Source organism: Prunus persica, chromosome G5 (genome assembly GCF_000346465.2).
Source record: "Prunus persica cultivar Lovell chromosome G5, Prunus_persica_NCBIv2, whole genome shotgun sequence".
Classification (NCBI taxonomy): domain Eukaryota; kingdom Viridiplantae; phylum Streptophyta; class Magnoliopsida; order Rosales; family Rosaceae; genus Prunus; species Prunus persica.
The window spans coordinates 17,320,031-17,335,378 of record NC_034013.1 but is presented as its reverse complement, the minus strand read 5'-3'; the positions used below and the strand labels follow the sequence as shown (position 1 = coordinate 17,335,378).

The 15,348-nt window shown below is 39.4% G+C and overlaps 4 protein-coding genes across 4 annotated transcripts; all 4 read right to left on the bottom strand.

The window, feature by feature from the left end:
• On the bottom strand, positions 471 to 4,032 carry LOC18775756. Its single transcript, XM_007208847.2, has 2 exons — positions 3,229 to 4,032; positions 471 to 1,373 (listed from the first exon to the last, which is right to left on the bottom strand). The coding sequence occupies exons 1-2, from the start codon at positions 3,844 to 3,846 to the stop codon at positions 732 to 734; spliced, it is 1,260 nt and encodes a 419-aa protein (XP_007208909.2). The 5' UTR covers positions 3,847 to 4,032; the 3' UTR covers positions 471 to 731.
• Positions 4,692 to 6,743, bottom strand: LOC18776924. The gene is made up of 2 exons (XM_007208818.2): positions 5,571 to 6,743; positions 4,692 to 5,441 (listed from the first exon to the last, which is right to left on the bottom strand). Exons 1-2 carry the CDS (start codon positions 6,240 to 6,242, stop codon positions 4,791 to 4,793), a joined length of 1,323 nt encoding a protein of 440 aa, XP_007208880.2. The 5' UTR covers positions 6,243 to 6,743; the 3' UTR covers positions 4,692 to 4,790.
• On the bottom strand, positions 6,815 to 9,080 carry LOC18777221. The gene is made up of 2 exons (XM_020564865.1): positions 8,460 to 9,080; positions 6,815 to 8,348 (listed from the first exon to the last, which is right to left on the bottom strand). Exons 1-2 carry the CDS (start codon positions 8,766 to 8,768, stop codon positions 7,110 to 7,112), a joined length of 1,548 nt encoding a protein of 515 aa, XP_020420454.1. The 5' UTR covers positions 8,769 to 9,080; the 3' UTR covers positions 6,815 to 7,109.
• Positions 9,671 to 13,167, bottom strand: LOC18777308 (AP-3 complex subunit delta). Its single transcript, XM_007210339.2, has one exon. The coding sequence runs from the start codon at positions 12,830 to 12,832 to the stop codon at positions 9,908 to 9,910; it is 2,925 nt and encodes a 974-aa protein (XP_007210401.1). The 5' UTR covers positions 12,833 to 13,167; the 3' UTR covers positions 9,671 to 9,907.

Below are 15,348 nucleotides of genomic sequence, written 5' to 3'. Positions count from 1 at the left end.
GCACTTTCCCAACTCCCAACTGCACTGGTTATCCGAAATGGCCAAAAAAGTTCGCAGAAAGAACCAACCTATTTCCTCTCTCTATATATACTGCGTTTGACTCAATATAAATTATAAATTACTCATTCTTTCTAGGATTTACTGAATATAATTGTTCCATACCATTCGCCTTTCATAGTTCGCATAGCGATCTACTATTACATTTTTTTTCTTTCACAATCACTCAATTTTATATTTTGCCATTTTTTTTCAGTTTGGAGGTGAGATGAGTGGTAACACAACTTAAGTCATTCGACTCTAGAAGTTTACCACCACCACACCCGCCACAACATCATCATCATTTGGACCCAATACTTTTCGTGCAAAAGACGACGCTGTGCTTATATCTTGGAGTTTTTGACAAAGTGATCTAGAATTGGGCATTGTGATTAAAAGGGGAAACAAAAGAGAGAGTGTCAAGAGGTGGATGGTACAAAATATCACTCTATTATCACAACTATCTGGATCAATCAACTTATACACCTCCAACTGCCCCAACCGAAAGGGGAAAAAACACACACACACAAACATTTTCTAGAGCTTCGCCCCTCTAATGTGTTTTCAAAGGATAACTTATAAACATAAAAAGCCAAAAATAAAAAATAAAAAAATTCAAACAAAACCTACTGATCCTAAGCTTTATTAGTTTACAGAGAAATGAATGATGAACAAAAAATCTTGACTGCGAAAAATTAATTGAATTTCATGAGCTTTGGGCCAAACCTCAGCAGCCTATCCAAAGTGTTGGGCAAGAATTTTCTGGCAAACAAGTGGCAAACATCGGTGGTCTTCCCATTGTACTCGCATTTCGTTCCATGCCTCAGCTTCTCCAAGAACTCAACAGTCACATCTGTTCTCATAAACTTAGACGGATGGGGCCCACCCCTTGACCAGTCAACCCAAGTCAACGTCCGATTCGAATTTTTCTTCCTAAACTTGATGTTCACGTACGTAGGCAAGTAGTGCTCGTCAGAATAGCAGGAGGGCTTGCAGTGCTTTGTAAACAGTGGAAAATACTTTTGATCGGAAACCACCTCCACCGCAATCACACGGTCCACCTCGAACCACTGCGAGCCCTTCCGCCATTGGCCGAGCGTGATTTGTGGGCTCATTTTGGGCCTGTACCTGTCTCGGCCCACTGGGCCGGGTAAGTCGTAGACCTCCACAAATGTCTGGGTTGAGCCCATCAGATAATCGTAGATGACTTTGAAATTAAACAGCGGTATGCAAGACTCTGAGAGCAGCACAAAACGTTGGTTGGAGAAGTCAAGCAAGGCATTGGCTAATAGGCGTCGCTCTGCTTGCACCATGTTAGGCTCACCCCATGTCACATTCTGCACCATTGAACACATTGAGTTATTTACTACCACACCAATTATATTATGATGTGATACTAATTAAGGAAGATGCACTCAGTAAAATTTGTCGTGTTATATTGTATTTATTTTATTAATCAAATATATGAAGACTTTATGTTGATGGTCTGATAATATAACATGTTAGATGTTTTGTAAAAATACATGACCCAACTAGTTTCGAATCATTTTTCTCAGCCGACTTTACCTCAACAAAAGAAATTATGACGTGTTACATTTTGTTGCTTCCTAAGTACTTAAAGAACGAAACTAAGGGCATTCTTGCTTTCCTTTGTTGGCTGCATTCGATGGGATGAGTGAGAGACAACATTACGAAAGGAATTTAGAAAGGTGATGAGATAGAATTCTGAATTGTGTCTGTTGTTACAGTTCCAAAAAGAGTAGAATCAAAGCAATGCACGATAAAACAAATTGAATTCACCACTCAATGCATATGCCAACTTTAGAAGTGAATTAACAATATATATATATATATATATATATATATATGGTGGTGACATTTTAGGTTGGTATCTACAAGAGATTTTGACCCAAAAATAGATAAAATCACAAAGATTGATTTATTTGTTTTCCTAATGACTCTTTCAAACTTTTCTTTAACATAAAGTAATTGTATCACTACATATAGCCCAACACGACTCCATAACTTTAGCTATTCCCCCAAATAAAATCTTATTCATTTGTCAAAACTCCACATACACAGGTTTTTCCCATGTTGTTATGGCCAATCATTTCTAGACATGTAGCAGCCACCCCAAATTATTATAGTAAGATTTCAAAGACTACGATCTGCTTATATACCTTAAAATATATTAGTTATTAATAATCAGAAACTAAATTAAGTTCTCAAGTTAATATCTTGTGCAAATTATATATGTATTGTATCATTCGACAGGGAATGTCAACTATCAAATATTATATTTCAGTTTCCTTTCGAAAAAAATATAAATAACTTTTGGAGAAGAGAGAAGAATGATCCTCCGAAGACTTGCCATGCAGTATGTATCTAATACAATAATAATATCATAAAACAAGGGCATCAAATTCTCCAGCTCTTCTATATGCAATGACCTCTCAATGGCTCAAAATCTCAACCATAACCAAATCCAAATTGATTTGACATCCCTCCAAAAAGTATGTAAAATCCTAACTAATTAATTTCTAAAGAATAACTAAATTTTCATCATTTCTTTTTTCAATATAGAAACATCCGCTTTATGTTTTTCTTTTCCTCTGTCACTAGGAAATCGGGACATCTTCTAATGTTTTTTTTTGGTAATAAAAAGTTAAGGGGAGGGAGAGAGAGGCTACCCCCACATCCACAACTAAGGCAAATCAAGACCTTATCAGATTTAACACTGGTGGAGCGACACACAGTGCAGGGACCTTACCAACTGAATCAATCCATGTATTTCTTAGTTGGTTCGTATTTTCTTTTTCTTTTTCCAATTTTAATTGACGAGAAAAGTTAAATTTGAACAAATTAGAGCTACTTCACGCATACTAAATACTTAATGAAGCATAACGCATTCCACTCCTAATCCTAACCATCAGTATTTAATTTCTTAATAAAAACAAAAACATGCACACAAAAAATCCTAATTATAGTGTGCCGGAATTTAATTTGCTATTTTCACATAGAAGTCATCATGTTGGTTGGCTTGGTGCTACAAGTAGTGTAATGGGTTTTGATCACAGATTTTTTTTCTCTCTTAAGAATGAATGCACTAGACATTAGACTAAAATTCTGAATCAAAATGAATTAATGAAAACAAATCAAGGAAAATAATAATTGTAATATGGATGTACTGACCTTACTTGGGACCCTTCTGCCATAAAAAACAGAGTTTTGAGGCATGGTGTCGTTGAAATCCGGATTGGCGTGGACATAGATAGAGTAGAGCCCTTCATGGCCTTTGAAGAACATTTCCCAGAACGGAGCCAATGCCAGAGGCCCTCTTGTCAAGAACATGAACGCCACTTTTGGGGTGCGCTTGAACGGCAGCCCACGCCGGCGAGGCACCAGTGAAGCTCTCCACAGCAACTCAGCGTCGTCCATGTCGTGCATAATGTTGGGTGGCTTTGTGTATTCTTTTAAGCCGATTGGCGGTGGGGGAGGCGCAGCAGAAGTTTTGGTTTTATTTATTTGGATATTGAGAGTTGGCAGCGGCGGCGGTGGTAGTGGTGGTGGAGCAGAAGAGAATAACAATGGAGTGTTTGATGAACGAGAGTATTTGGCTTGGGTGGCGTAGAGCTGGAAGGGAAAATCTTTGAGGTAGAAACTGATGGAGACGCCGATGGCTAAACCGAAGGCGAAGATGAGAAAGTTGGAGATGATTTTATGGAGGTGTATTTGGACATTGAGGAAATGCTTGGGAATTGATGAGGGTGGTTGCTGCTGCTGCTGCTGCTGCTGCGGTTTGTTCTTCATTTTGGAGTGATAATTAGCGCAGAGAGAGAGAGAGAAAGAATGAGAGAGAATGAGAAGTCGAATGGTTTGAAATGAATGAAATGTGGGCTGCTCTTCTTGAAAGATTCTTAAATTGATTTGATTTCATCACACTAGTATATGTGTATATATATATTTTTTAATATTTTGTTAACATGAAAGGTCATGGAGAATTAAATTAACCAAATAAAAATAAAAACAATGACTGTCATAATTAATTAATAATAAATATACACACAATTAACCTATAAACAGAGAGTGCTTTTGTGGGGGGTTGGGTGAATGAACCCAACCCACCCAACCCAAATAATTATACAGAACAGACTTGCTTGAAAATGTTAACCAAGTTGTATTGTTGGTAGGGAAAGACGTGCGTGAATGAGAAATCTGGATCCCTTGAATTGTGTCAAAATAAGTATCAATTAGGATCAAAATCTGGTTAAATAAGGGAAGAGCTTTAGATTTTATCATGTATGAAATTTTTGTGGCATTTACCATTTTCTTTTCAATCCAGGAAAGAGAAACAATTGGGTTTACCATTCGGGACAGCCTCCCCACTCAATCAACATAGAGAATGAAAACTTTCTTAACTTTTTATTATTATGAATAATTTCCAATTAGGAAAATAATAAAATCTATTGGGCCACAGATGCCTGAGCTGCCACAGGCTGAACACCGCTGGTTGGGCTACATGAATAGTGACCACCTAGGCATGCGGGAAAGACTTTCATGAAACGAGTATTAACACTAATTTTCTATCACTGACCAACAATGTTATAACAAGAACTATAATAAATTACAATTAACTATAATAAATTAAATTGTAAGACCGTACAAAACCATTCCTTTTAATGTCATGGGATGGGATGGGAATAAATAGATATGCATAAATGCATATGTTATATCAGATTTGTACATTATTATAACTATGAAACGGAACCTAGCAAAATGGGTGCAATTTGCAAGAGAGGTCGCAGAGTGTCTCCCATGAACTTCCTAGCAAATAAAAAGCACATACAAGTGGTGGCATTAATACCATTACAAGTGCAATTGGTGCCAAACCTTATTTGATTCAGAAACTCATATGAAACATCATTCCTCCCAAATCTTCTAGGGTGAGGGCCACCCCTGGACCAATCAACCCAAGTTATGCTTCGATTCGAGTTGTCTTCGACGCCAAGAATGTTGACTAGGGTAGGGATGTAATGTTCATCCATGTAACAAGGAGGATTGCAATGCTCTTTGAATATGGGGTAGTATTTGGTGTCTGATATGATCTCAATTGCAAGCTTTCGACTGGCCTCAAACCACTGGGAGCCTTTGCGCCAATCCGATATGTTAATTGCAGGCCACATTTTGGGATTGTATCTGCCCCGACCAACCTTCCTCGGGTCGTCATATGAACCAATATTGCTCTCACTGGAATTCACGAGGTAGCTGTAAATTGTGGTGAAGTTGAACAATGGGATACAAGACTCGGACAGTAACACAAATCTCTCATTAGAGAAGTCCAAGAGAGCACTTGCTAGTAGGCGTCTCTCACCATCAATCATTGTTGGTTTTCCCCATTCAACTTCCTGCAATCATTAGTTTATATATGTGTGTGTAACAAATTATTACATGATTGAAAATTCACCATTTTTATCAACAGAACTTAAAAGCTACCGAAGTGAAATTAGTGTATTTGTGAGAATTGAGAAACCAACCTTGCTTGGAATTCTCCTTCCATAGAAAACAGAGTTCTGAGGCCATGAATCTACATAGGAAGGATGAGTGTGAACATATATGGTATAAAGTCCTTCATGACCTTTGAAGAACATTTCCCACAATGGGGCCAAAGGTATATTTCCCTTTGTCAAGAACATGAAGGCAACTCTAGGCACATGGTTAAAAGGAAACTTTCTAATCCTTGGAACCAATGATGCCCTCCAAAGCAACTCATCATCATCATCCATCTTGTGCAACATAAATGCCTCAATTTTAGATGTAACCTCAGTACCCAAGTCTGCTAATGGGAGAGGCGGTGGTGAGCAGGGTTGTGGGAGCAATTGTGATGTTGGTGCTAATGGGAGAGGCGGTGGTGAGCAGGGTTGTGGGAGCAATTGTGATGTTGGAGTTGGCAACAGTGAGGGTGGTTGTGGGAGCAATTGCGATGCTGGAGTTGGCAGCGACAGCGACAGTGGTGACGAAGAGAAAACATTTACAGTGGTTTGTAACTTGAATGGGAAGGTCTTGCAGTATAAACTGACCATGACTCCAAGGCACAAACCAACGACAAAAAACACAAGCTCAAAGGCATGGCTAAACTGCATATAGGAGAGCAAAAGCTTTAGAATTGGTTGAGATTTTCGGTGTTCCTTTCCCATTGCTGAAAGCATTAGAGGATAGGTGAAGGGTTAGGCAGAAGATGAAGACCGTAGCTAGCTTAGCTACTACATACAATTTAATAATCTAGGACACTTGGAATGGAAGTTATTTGTTGTTGAAAGAAGACACTTGAAGCGAAAGTTAAGATGGCATGCATGTGTTTTGGTCCGACCTAGGGTTTCTAAAGTCTTGTTGACAATCAACACCGCAGATCTTCAAAGGGTTGACATCTCATGCCCACTCTCCACCAGTTCGAGCATTCGCAAACTTGACAAATAAGTTTAACTAAAGGTTACGGTGCAAATGTCAGCAAGTTGGCATGAGCTCCAAGATTTGGGGCCAGAATTATTGAAGAAAGTAAGGTATTTGTGATGCTTCCCCTGTTCTTTCTTGGATAGAAAAAGTTCATCTTACGCATATTTCATGTTCAGTTTTCTAAACGAATTAGTTTAGCCACTGAATAAGGGGTTAGGGTAGGAAAGGGTTCAGCAGTTTGAATGCGCTTTGCGTATGATTTGGGTTTACTATGGTATTAGCTTCGACCAAAGAGACTCAAACAGCAGTGCAAAGGCTTCACAATAGAAGAAAGAAGAGAACGATCCCAAATATTTATAATATCATCAAACTGTATATACAACGCTGGTTTCCACTCTGTTTTCTTCCTCTTTTTTCCCATTCATTTTCACCAGCTCATAGTTTTGTACAAAATGCAGTGGCCTTTTGTCTCTAAACTCTATTGACATGCATCAATACATGATCCAGGTGGTGCTACTTGTTGGTTACCACCGTATTCTCAGAATGAAGGTCATCGACTCCATTTACACGTGCTTCACCATATTCTGATAACTTTCTTCAAGAAGATCCTCATCAAAATTCCTTCAAAGAAACTTTGCTGGCTGATGTTCCGAAACGTTACACATAAATGCATCTAGATCTTTCCTTAAGAGAAAAGCTTTCTTCTTAGCTTCTAGGTACTCCTTAAGAGCAAGAGAATGCGAACAGAAGGGGCAGTAGAAGTTACCTTTCTTATAACAAATGAACTCAGAACCAAGACACTTTTCATGATATACCAAAGGGCAATCACTGGTACTGCATATCAACAACTGACCACCTTCATTACACTTCATACAAAAATTTTCCTCTGTCCAATCAATTGTGTCTGAGTAAGCACGATTTATCGTGCATTGTGAGGTCAAGAAATCTTGCTTCTTCATGGCAACATCAATCTTCTCATTATTAAACCCATAGCTATCACTTGACTCGCAATGGCAATCCATGGGATCTTTGGCTCGATCAGCAACGGTCTTCTGCTGGGATCCATCTGCAGATGCAGCATGTGCTACTTTAACATGAGAACCATGCTCAGGATCTTTATGCTGGGTTACATCCGGAGGAACAACACCTGATGTTGTTGGTTCAGGACAATGCTCACTATCCTCTTTGCCTTCAGCAGTACAAGGAATTTCTAACTGACTCTTATGGATTGCAATCTCAGTGCTCTGTCCAGACCGCTTTGAGCAAGTATAATTATCATGATCATCCTCTAAGACCTTGCTTTCCTCCAACATTCTCATGCGATATTCTGCCAAAACACATCTTTCTCTCTCGAAAATTGGACCATCTCTTTCAGATGAATCATCCAAACGTTCTTTCTGAGGCAAAGAAATCGTGTTGTGTTCAACAGACTGTGAGACATAAGAGGCATCCAACTTCACCTTCTTGACATTTCTACGCAAATCATCAGAGCCATTTACTCCACCATGGTCTTCATCTGCCAAATTTTCAGAATTTGAGGCAATCATAGCCCTCTTGGAAAGCAATACATTTGCATCATTTCCTTCTACGCTCGTGTTTTTAGCATTAGAGCAGCTCCCATTGAACCTTCTCCTCCTACTACTATCACTGACAGGAAGTCTATCATTACCACCGTCCCTGGTAGATGTTAAGCCGCTCTTTTTAATCAAGAAATCAGCATATGGATGTGTACCGTCAAGAATTGAATCTTTGAGCTGGCTCAAAGCACATTTAGGCATAGAAGCTCGTTTGTGCACGATAAAGGGCTGAACATCCCATTTCAACAGCCCAGGGCCACCCATTTTCAAATCCGATTCTGGTGTCTGACAAAACAAATATTTGAACTTTAAGCTTAACATTTAAACATACGAACATCCCAGCTACACAATATTTGAACTGAAAATTCAAAATTTTGTTGGGTTTTAAAATCTTACCTCGTTCACGATGCGTTGGAGAACATCGTCGCAACTTTCCGATAAATCAAAGGTGACTTTTGAATGGTGAGTAGAAGTAGAAGTAGAAGTAGAGGGAAGAGGAGCGGGAACATCACCAGGGGAAAATAAATCCTCCAAACATCTCAAAGCAACCCTTTCGTTTACTTTCGTTTCCAAATCCTCAGGCAAATCCGGAGCCATCTTAATCAAATCATGTAAAAGCGATACCCCAACTTCTTTGAAGCCTGCCAAAGCTTCCAGGAGCCAACCCCAAGCAATGGCTGCCTCTCCCTTTGTCATCTCGTCCATGGCAAACCCCGGCACAGTTACAGTTACAGAGACGACGGTCCCCAGGAGGAGAGAGAGAATGGAGGGTGATGGGAGAGTTGTATTTGTTTATAATTTATTTATTTATTTCTGTAATAGGATATGTATGGGCAGATCAGGTCTTTTACTTTTGTGGGCTCGAAGCAGTTGCTACTTGCTCGGCCCAGGTTTTTGTTGGGCCTTTAGCACACACCCATGTATCCGAAAAAGCCAAAAATTGAAAAATAAGGAGAGACAAAACGAGGCCTAGGCTCCTAGCTTAATGAATATAGAACTTGCCTCATATTTAGAGAAATACAGAAAGAAGGAAAAAAATTAGTCAAGGAACAGTTGAAAGCTGATTGTGACAGTTAAACCGATGCCTATTAGCCAAAAACACACTGAACTTTAGTCAACCACACATCAAATTAAAAGTTAATTCTCAATCAGCTACAAATAGCATGGTAAAGTCTAGAGCACCTAATTGATCGCCCAACAAAAGAGTTGTTTAGCGAATGACTCAACCTATGCATCCGGTATTTACACACTCACCTATGCATCCGGTATTTACACACTCTACTTCGAGGTGTGAATTACTTAAACTATTTATTCCCCACTACCCCTGTATTAATGAATGAATAGAATTTTTTACTTTGACCTTGCGAGCACCCACTCAAAATAGGGAGGACGAACTCTTATCTCCCCGATCTCCAGGACCGCAAAAGAGAGAGAATTTTCCGCTTCAACCGCTGTTTCACCTCCCAAAAAGCAAAGTTGGCTTGACGAGCGCAGATGTGAGGAAGCGGGAGCAATAAAACCAAAAATATCGAACTCTTAATCATATTGTCAATCTCATACTGTTAATACTCAAAACACAAGTAGATAGAACTTCAAGAACTCTGTGGGCAACACTTAATTCATAGACAATCTCAACCTTCAAATTTCATAGCTTGAATGAAGTTCACTCGCATCGTTTGGCATAAAAATTGAAAAAAAGGAATCCAACAGTTGTGCAACTACAAACTGTGATTATGAAAGCAAAATGTATAAAATCTACAGCAGGACTGACCTTAGTCATGGTGAAATACAAGGGCAAGTTTTGTGACATCATGATTGAAAAAAGAAATCCAAACCTTTTAACACTATAAAAGAAAATCTGGAATGCCTGGTGTTAGTGCAACCACATTCAGGGGCACCTCTGCTCGTTGTCGAGCTTTGTGCTTACTATGGCTATGACTACTTTTTTGCTTCACTTTCTGACCATTTTCTTCTCTTTCATCTCCCTTCTTTCCCGGGCTTTTGTGTCTTCTCCCTTTACCATGCGAATGGTGCTTGCTTTTTCTTGAACTTGGGTTTCCTTGATCATGCTTTTCAATATCACCCAAATTTTCTTTAGATTCTGTAACAGAATCAACATTTAGTTTATCCTTCCCTTTTCTCTGAGTCGATGACTTGGTAGATACTTTACTTTGAGAGGATGTGTGATTGGTGTCACTACCTAAAAGAACATCTCGCACAGTACCAGACAACAAATCTTCCTTCCGATCAGGGTTGGCTGCAATATGTACTTGATCTCCATCCAATTTCACCACCACAGGCCTAGGCTTCGCATGGTTTGGCTTTTTCTTTGAAACTAGAAATTGCTCAGTAAGCTTAACTAGATCTTCATCGCCATCATTAGTATCAGCCTGTAATTTAAGATCATTGGCAGGTGGATACTCATCTTCATTCTTTGCAGAAGGAAGATAATATAGACCATGCTGCTTACGGTGATCTGCAAGCAGAGATGTGGATTCATTTGATGGTCCTGGCTCTTCTTTACTCTGTAGGATAGGGAGAGAAAAACCAGCCCTGTCCTCATATTGAGGGCTTCCAAGAGAAACTGAATTTGACGAAGGCAGCTGAACATCACTAAAGATTGTTTCCAAGTCTTCAAGATTCTTCGCAAGCACTAACCCATCTGGTACAGGAACTCTTTCTTGAGCACTTACTGAGACAGGACCTAGATCATTTGAAAATGCATTATGCATCAATCTGATGATTTGGGACGCTGGTGCTTCTTCTCTTCCCAAACTTTCTTCCTTCTGGACTAGACAATCAGGCATTTTTCGCTTAATCAACTCAATGAAACAGAGTATATTTCGGGCTCTCTCTAGAATTTCTACATCATAGCTTCCTGTTAGTGGAGCCAGAGCCAATTCAACTCGATTTAAAAGGTTTATGATAGATTCATGTGTGAAACCGTCCTTCAATGAAGAAGATGCAGATACCTGCCCACGAGTAGCAGTTTCCTCCCCACAATGTTCCGGCAAAAGACCTTCAAAAGATTGATTTAAAACCCTCGGGTTGAATCCCTCATCCTGTTTGCAATGCACAGGAGAATCACATGATGCCAAGTCAGAACTCTCTGGCTCATCACATTCCGAAACCAATCCTGGAACATCTGGCACCAATTTATCAATATATGAGGAGGAAGCAGCATTCCCCCTCTGCAAAAGGTAAGCATTCAGACAAAAGATTACAACTTTAAAAGCAGACTGTACATAAACTGCTCTTATAAATGGCGGCAAGAGAGTTGTACGAGGCTGTAATAGTGCCTCCATGAGTTCAAATGGGTTTATCGAGAACTCAACATATATCCCTGACAACCAAGCAGCAGCTGATAATATCCTGTGTAAGAAAGGATTACCAAGTAATGCAGGATCAATCAGTAGATCACGACTGACCCGAACAAGCTCTGGTCTAATGTCTTTCACCCTCATACCGATATCAATTAGCTGCTTCTCAATTTCTTCCCCCTTCTGGCAATGCGGAATCCTCGACATTTCTCCCAGAAGCGATACATACCAATCGAAGTCAATAATAATCTCATATACATTACTACCGCATGTTGATAAAATGGAACCAAGAATCTCATTGCAAAACTCGGGGTCAGATTTTAAGGCATAATTTACCAAAACCCTGCAAATTTCAGCCACATTACTCTCAGACACCATTGCCATAACAAGACACAAGGACTCCAGCTTAATATTTGGATCCACATCACTCAAGGACTTAATCACAACCTCCTTATTCTCCAACACTGCCCACAAGTGCTTTGGGGCAACCACTGAAAGCGCCTGCAATGCGAGATACTTAAGATTCGGATCATCATCAACCAGCATTTCCCGAATCTTCACAACAACAAGCTTCACTGCAGATTCATAATCACTCAAACTGGTCACCACAGTCCTAATACACTCAAACAACAATGATTTGGCCCCTGTCCTCCTGATATGCTCACAAACCGGCTCAACAACTCTATTAGCCAACCTAGGCTCTAAGGGAACCAATTTTGCAAATATCTTTAACACCTTAATCAAAATCCAATTGTTCCTAGAATCAACCAAGATCTTATAGAACTCAGGCGCCAATGGAAGATACGATCTGGGCTCTCTTAAAGCAAGCTCACAAAACACCCCAACAGCCACAGACACAACCTGCGACTCTGAACTCTCTAAATTTTCAACCAAACGCTTGAAGCACACCCTGACAGCATCCGGATATTTGTCAAACACCCTCAAAAGCACACCGATCGCTTTCTTTTTCACAAAAACTTTACTACTAGCTAGCAAGGTGAATATCTCGGGGGTCAAATCTCTAGCAAGATCTACGGTAGCAATTCTGGAGAGGCATTCAAGTGCCAAGCTTACCTCGAGCTCGTTGGTGCTGGTGAGGTCCTTGCGGAGCTGGTTGGTGATGAGGACGAGGACGGGCGTGTCGTCAGTGAAGGAGTGGGAGGCGGCGTGGTAGGCAATCTTCTTGTGGGAAAAGCGAGTGGAGGAGAGGAGCTCGACGACGTGGAATGCAGCGAAAGACATGTCGTAGAAGTGGAGGGAGGAGAGGTAGGTGAGTTTGTGGATGGCGTTGGCCTTGGTGTCTGAGTCTGTGGACTTGACCTCGCGGCGGATTTCGTCTATGGCCTTGGAAAGGAAGGCGGACTCGCCGATGAGTTGGAGACGGAGGCCCTTGATCAGGTCCTCCAGTGTGCGCTGGAAGAGGTTTTCCATGAGGGAAGACCCTGCCATGGGTTTTGGATTGGTTTTTGAAGAAGCCAAATTCCAATTCAATGAGAGGAAGATGACGATGGAGAAAATTGGTGTTTTGGTTGGGGTGTTAATGGGTTTGTTTGAATTTCATGGTTAGACTCTGGGAGGAGGATTGGGATTTTGGGAAATTGGGATTGAGATTGAGATTGAGATTGAGATTTGGTAATTGGTGCTGCTATACTCTGGGAGAGAATGTGGGAATTGTACAGAAAAGGTGATGGCTTTGGGCAAATTGTGTTCGAGTGTGTGTGTTTTTTTGTTTATTGGATTGGATCCACTTGAATGTTGTTACGAAAATTTAAAAACAAATTAGGAAAATCCAACCCTATATAGTTGTGGGCAAAAACGACATCGTTTTGGTGCTGCAATTCACTTGAGATCATCATTTTGATGTCCTTCTCCCACAACAGACTTCGGTTAATTCGTGAACAAGGCTAGGGAAATTGGGCTGCTGCTTGGGTAGTTTAGGAAAATTGGGCTGCTGAAATGGTCGGAAGGAGAGTTGGGCTCAAAGGATTCGATACCTATAAAAACATATATATTTGATACAGCTGATCCGGTTTAGTTTGGAGTGGGTTTTTTATGACATAAACCGAAATCGGAACCCGGCTGAAATGGTCAAGGTTTTTAACCTATGTTAACTTTTTTGTTCAACACAGTGTTTTTTTAGTTTTTCTGGGCCTGATTCTATTTCTATTTTACTTTTGTCATATATATTCTACTTCGTTTGAGAGTGATTTTTGATAGGTCAAAAAACGTTTTTATAAAAAATTATTTTTCTAAATAATTACTTCAAGTAGTTTTACGTAAATTTATAGAAAAACACATAAGTGGAGCTTATACTCATAATCACTTCATTTAAAAATGCTTTTACTTAAAACCGCTTAGAGTGATTATTTGAAGAAGTAATTCTCCATAAAAATTCTTTTTAGCCTATCTAAATTCACTTCTCAAAACGAGACAAATTTATTATCATTATTATTGTACATAAATTATTGTCTATTATTATCACTATACACAATTTTTTGTCTATTATGCATGTCTCTTTACAGGGCTACCTACCATTTGAAAAGACCCCAGTTACTAATTAATTACTTGAGGTGAGTTAAAGGTGAATTTAAAGGGAGTGGTATCACTCTGGGTCACATGATGAGTGGGGTTAAATCAGACCTACTTTCAGCTCCAAGTATACAGTCACAGTGAATTAAAAAGATGGTTTCTGTGGCACAAATGGCTCATCCCATAAGAGAGAGGCACTTCCCCGGAGTACGATTCACTGAGAGGTAGGTTCATGTGCATTCCTAGTCACTTACTCTAGAAGAAAGATAGGGAAAACAGAACAGATAAGTGCTAAAGAGATTTTTCTCCTTCATAAAAAATAAAAAAGAGATTTATCTCTTCAGCTTTCCTCTTCTGCAAGCATAACCAAAGCAACAGAACAGATAAGTGCTAAAGACAAGAGAAGATAAGCAACTTGGGTCAATTCATGACTTAATGGAAGAACTATTAGTTTTTGGACACTAGATTTTGGTTAAAGAGTAGTTATTCATGGACTCTAGGTCCCGTGTTCGAATCTCCTTTCCTAAATATTGCTTTTGTAAAACAAAAACAAAAAAATAAAAAAGCCAAAGCAAAGCATGATGGTGGCAAAGGTGGGAAGGGACATGAACTAACTAATTAATTGTAAAGAAAAAGGTTAAAGCTTAAGAGATTCGTTAATAGGGGTTGAGAAAGATCTTCTAGTGGAAAAGTTTTGTAGTGGAATCGTTTCAATTCATATAATTAAAGAGGCCACTGAAGTTCTCCAAAATCAATCGTATATGGGGTAGATTTTGAAAATTTCCATGTACATTGCTCATCAAACATAGACTTTTTTGAGGATTTAAAGAGGAGAGACTACCCTATCACAGGTTAGAACATATCAAGACCTCTTTGAGAACTTACAGAGAAGGTAAATATACTTTTTTTTTTTTTTGTTTTTGCTTAAGCAAATAGATAAACAAAAGGAGACTAGGCTAGCCATGGGACTATAAAAATTAAAATAAATGGGGAAAAAAAGAACAAAATTGCGAAGAAACTAATGATTGAGTGAATATAAATTTGAGCTCAACTTCAAGAATCGTGTCAATTTTCAAACAAATGCAAATGACGCAAAGAGAAAAGAGGTGCCGAGCCGAAGTCAAGTAGGAATATGTGGTGCTTGCGTGGGCGTGGGCTGGCACGTGCCTACTCAACGACGGCACAATCGGCACGAGCACCCTGTGTGCCTTCCTAATTGCCATTAACCTTAATTTCAGTCATCAATGTGTTTCCCTTCCTAGTCAAAATCTCCAACCATCACGAAAACGACTCATTTTATTTTAATATATAAGAGTGTATAATCTGATGCGAAATAAAAAAAATAAAAAAAATAAAAAAAATTATAAAGACAGAAATATAATAAGAGGCACTTTGACTATTTGTTACAAGTTTTGTCTTTTCATCAACTCCTAAAA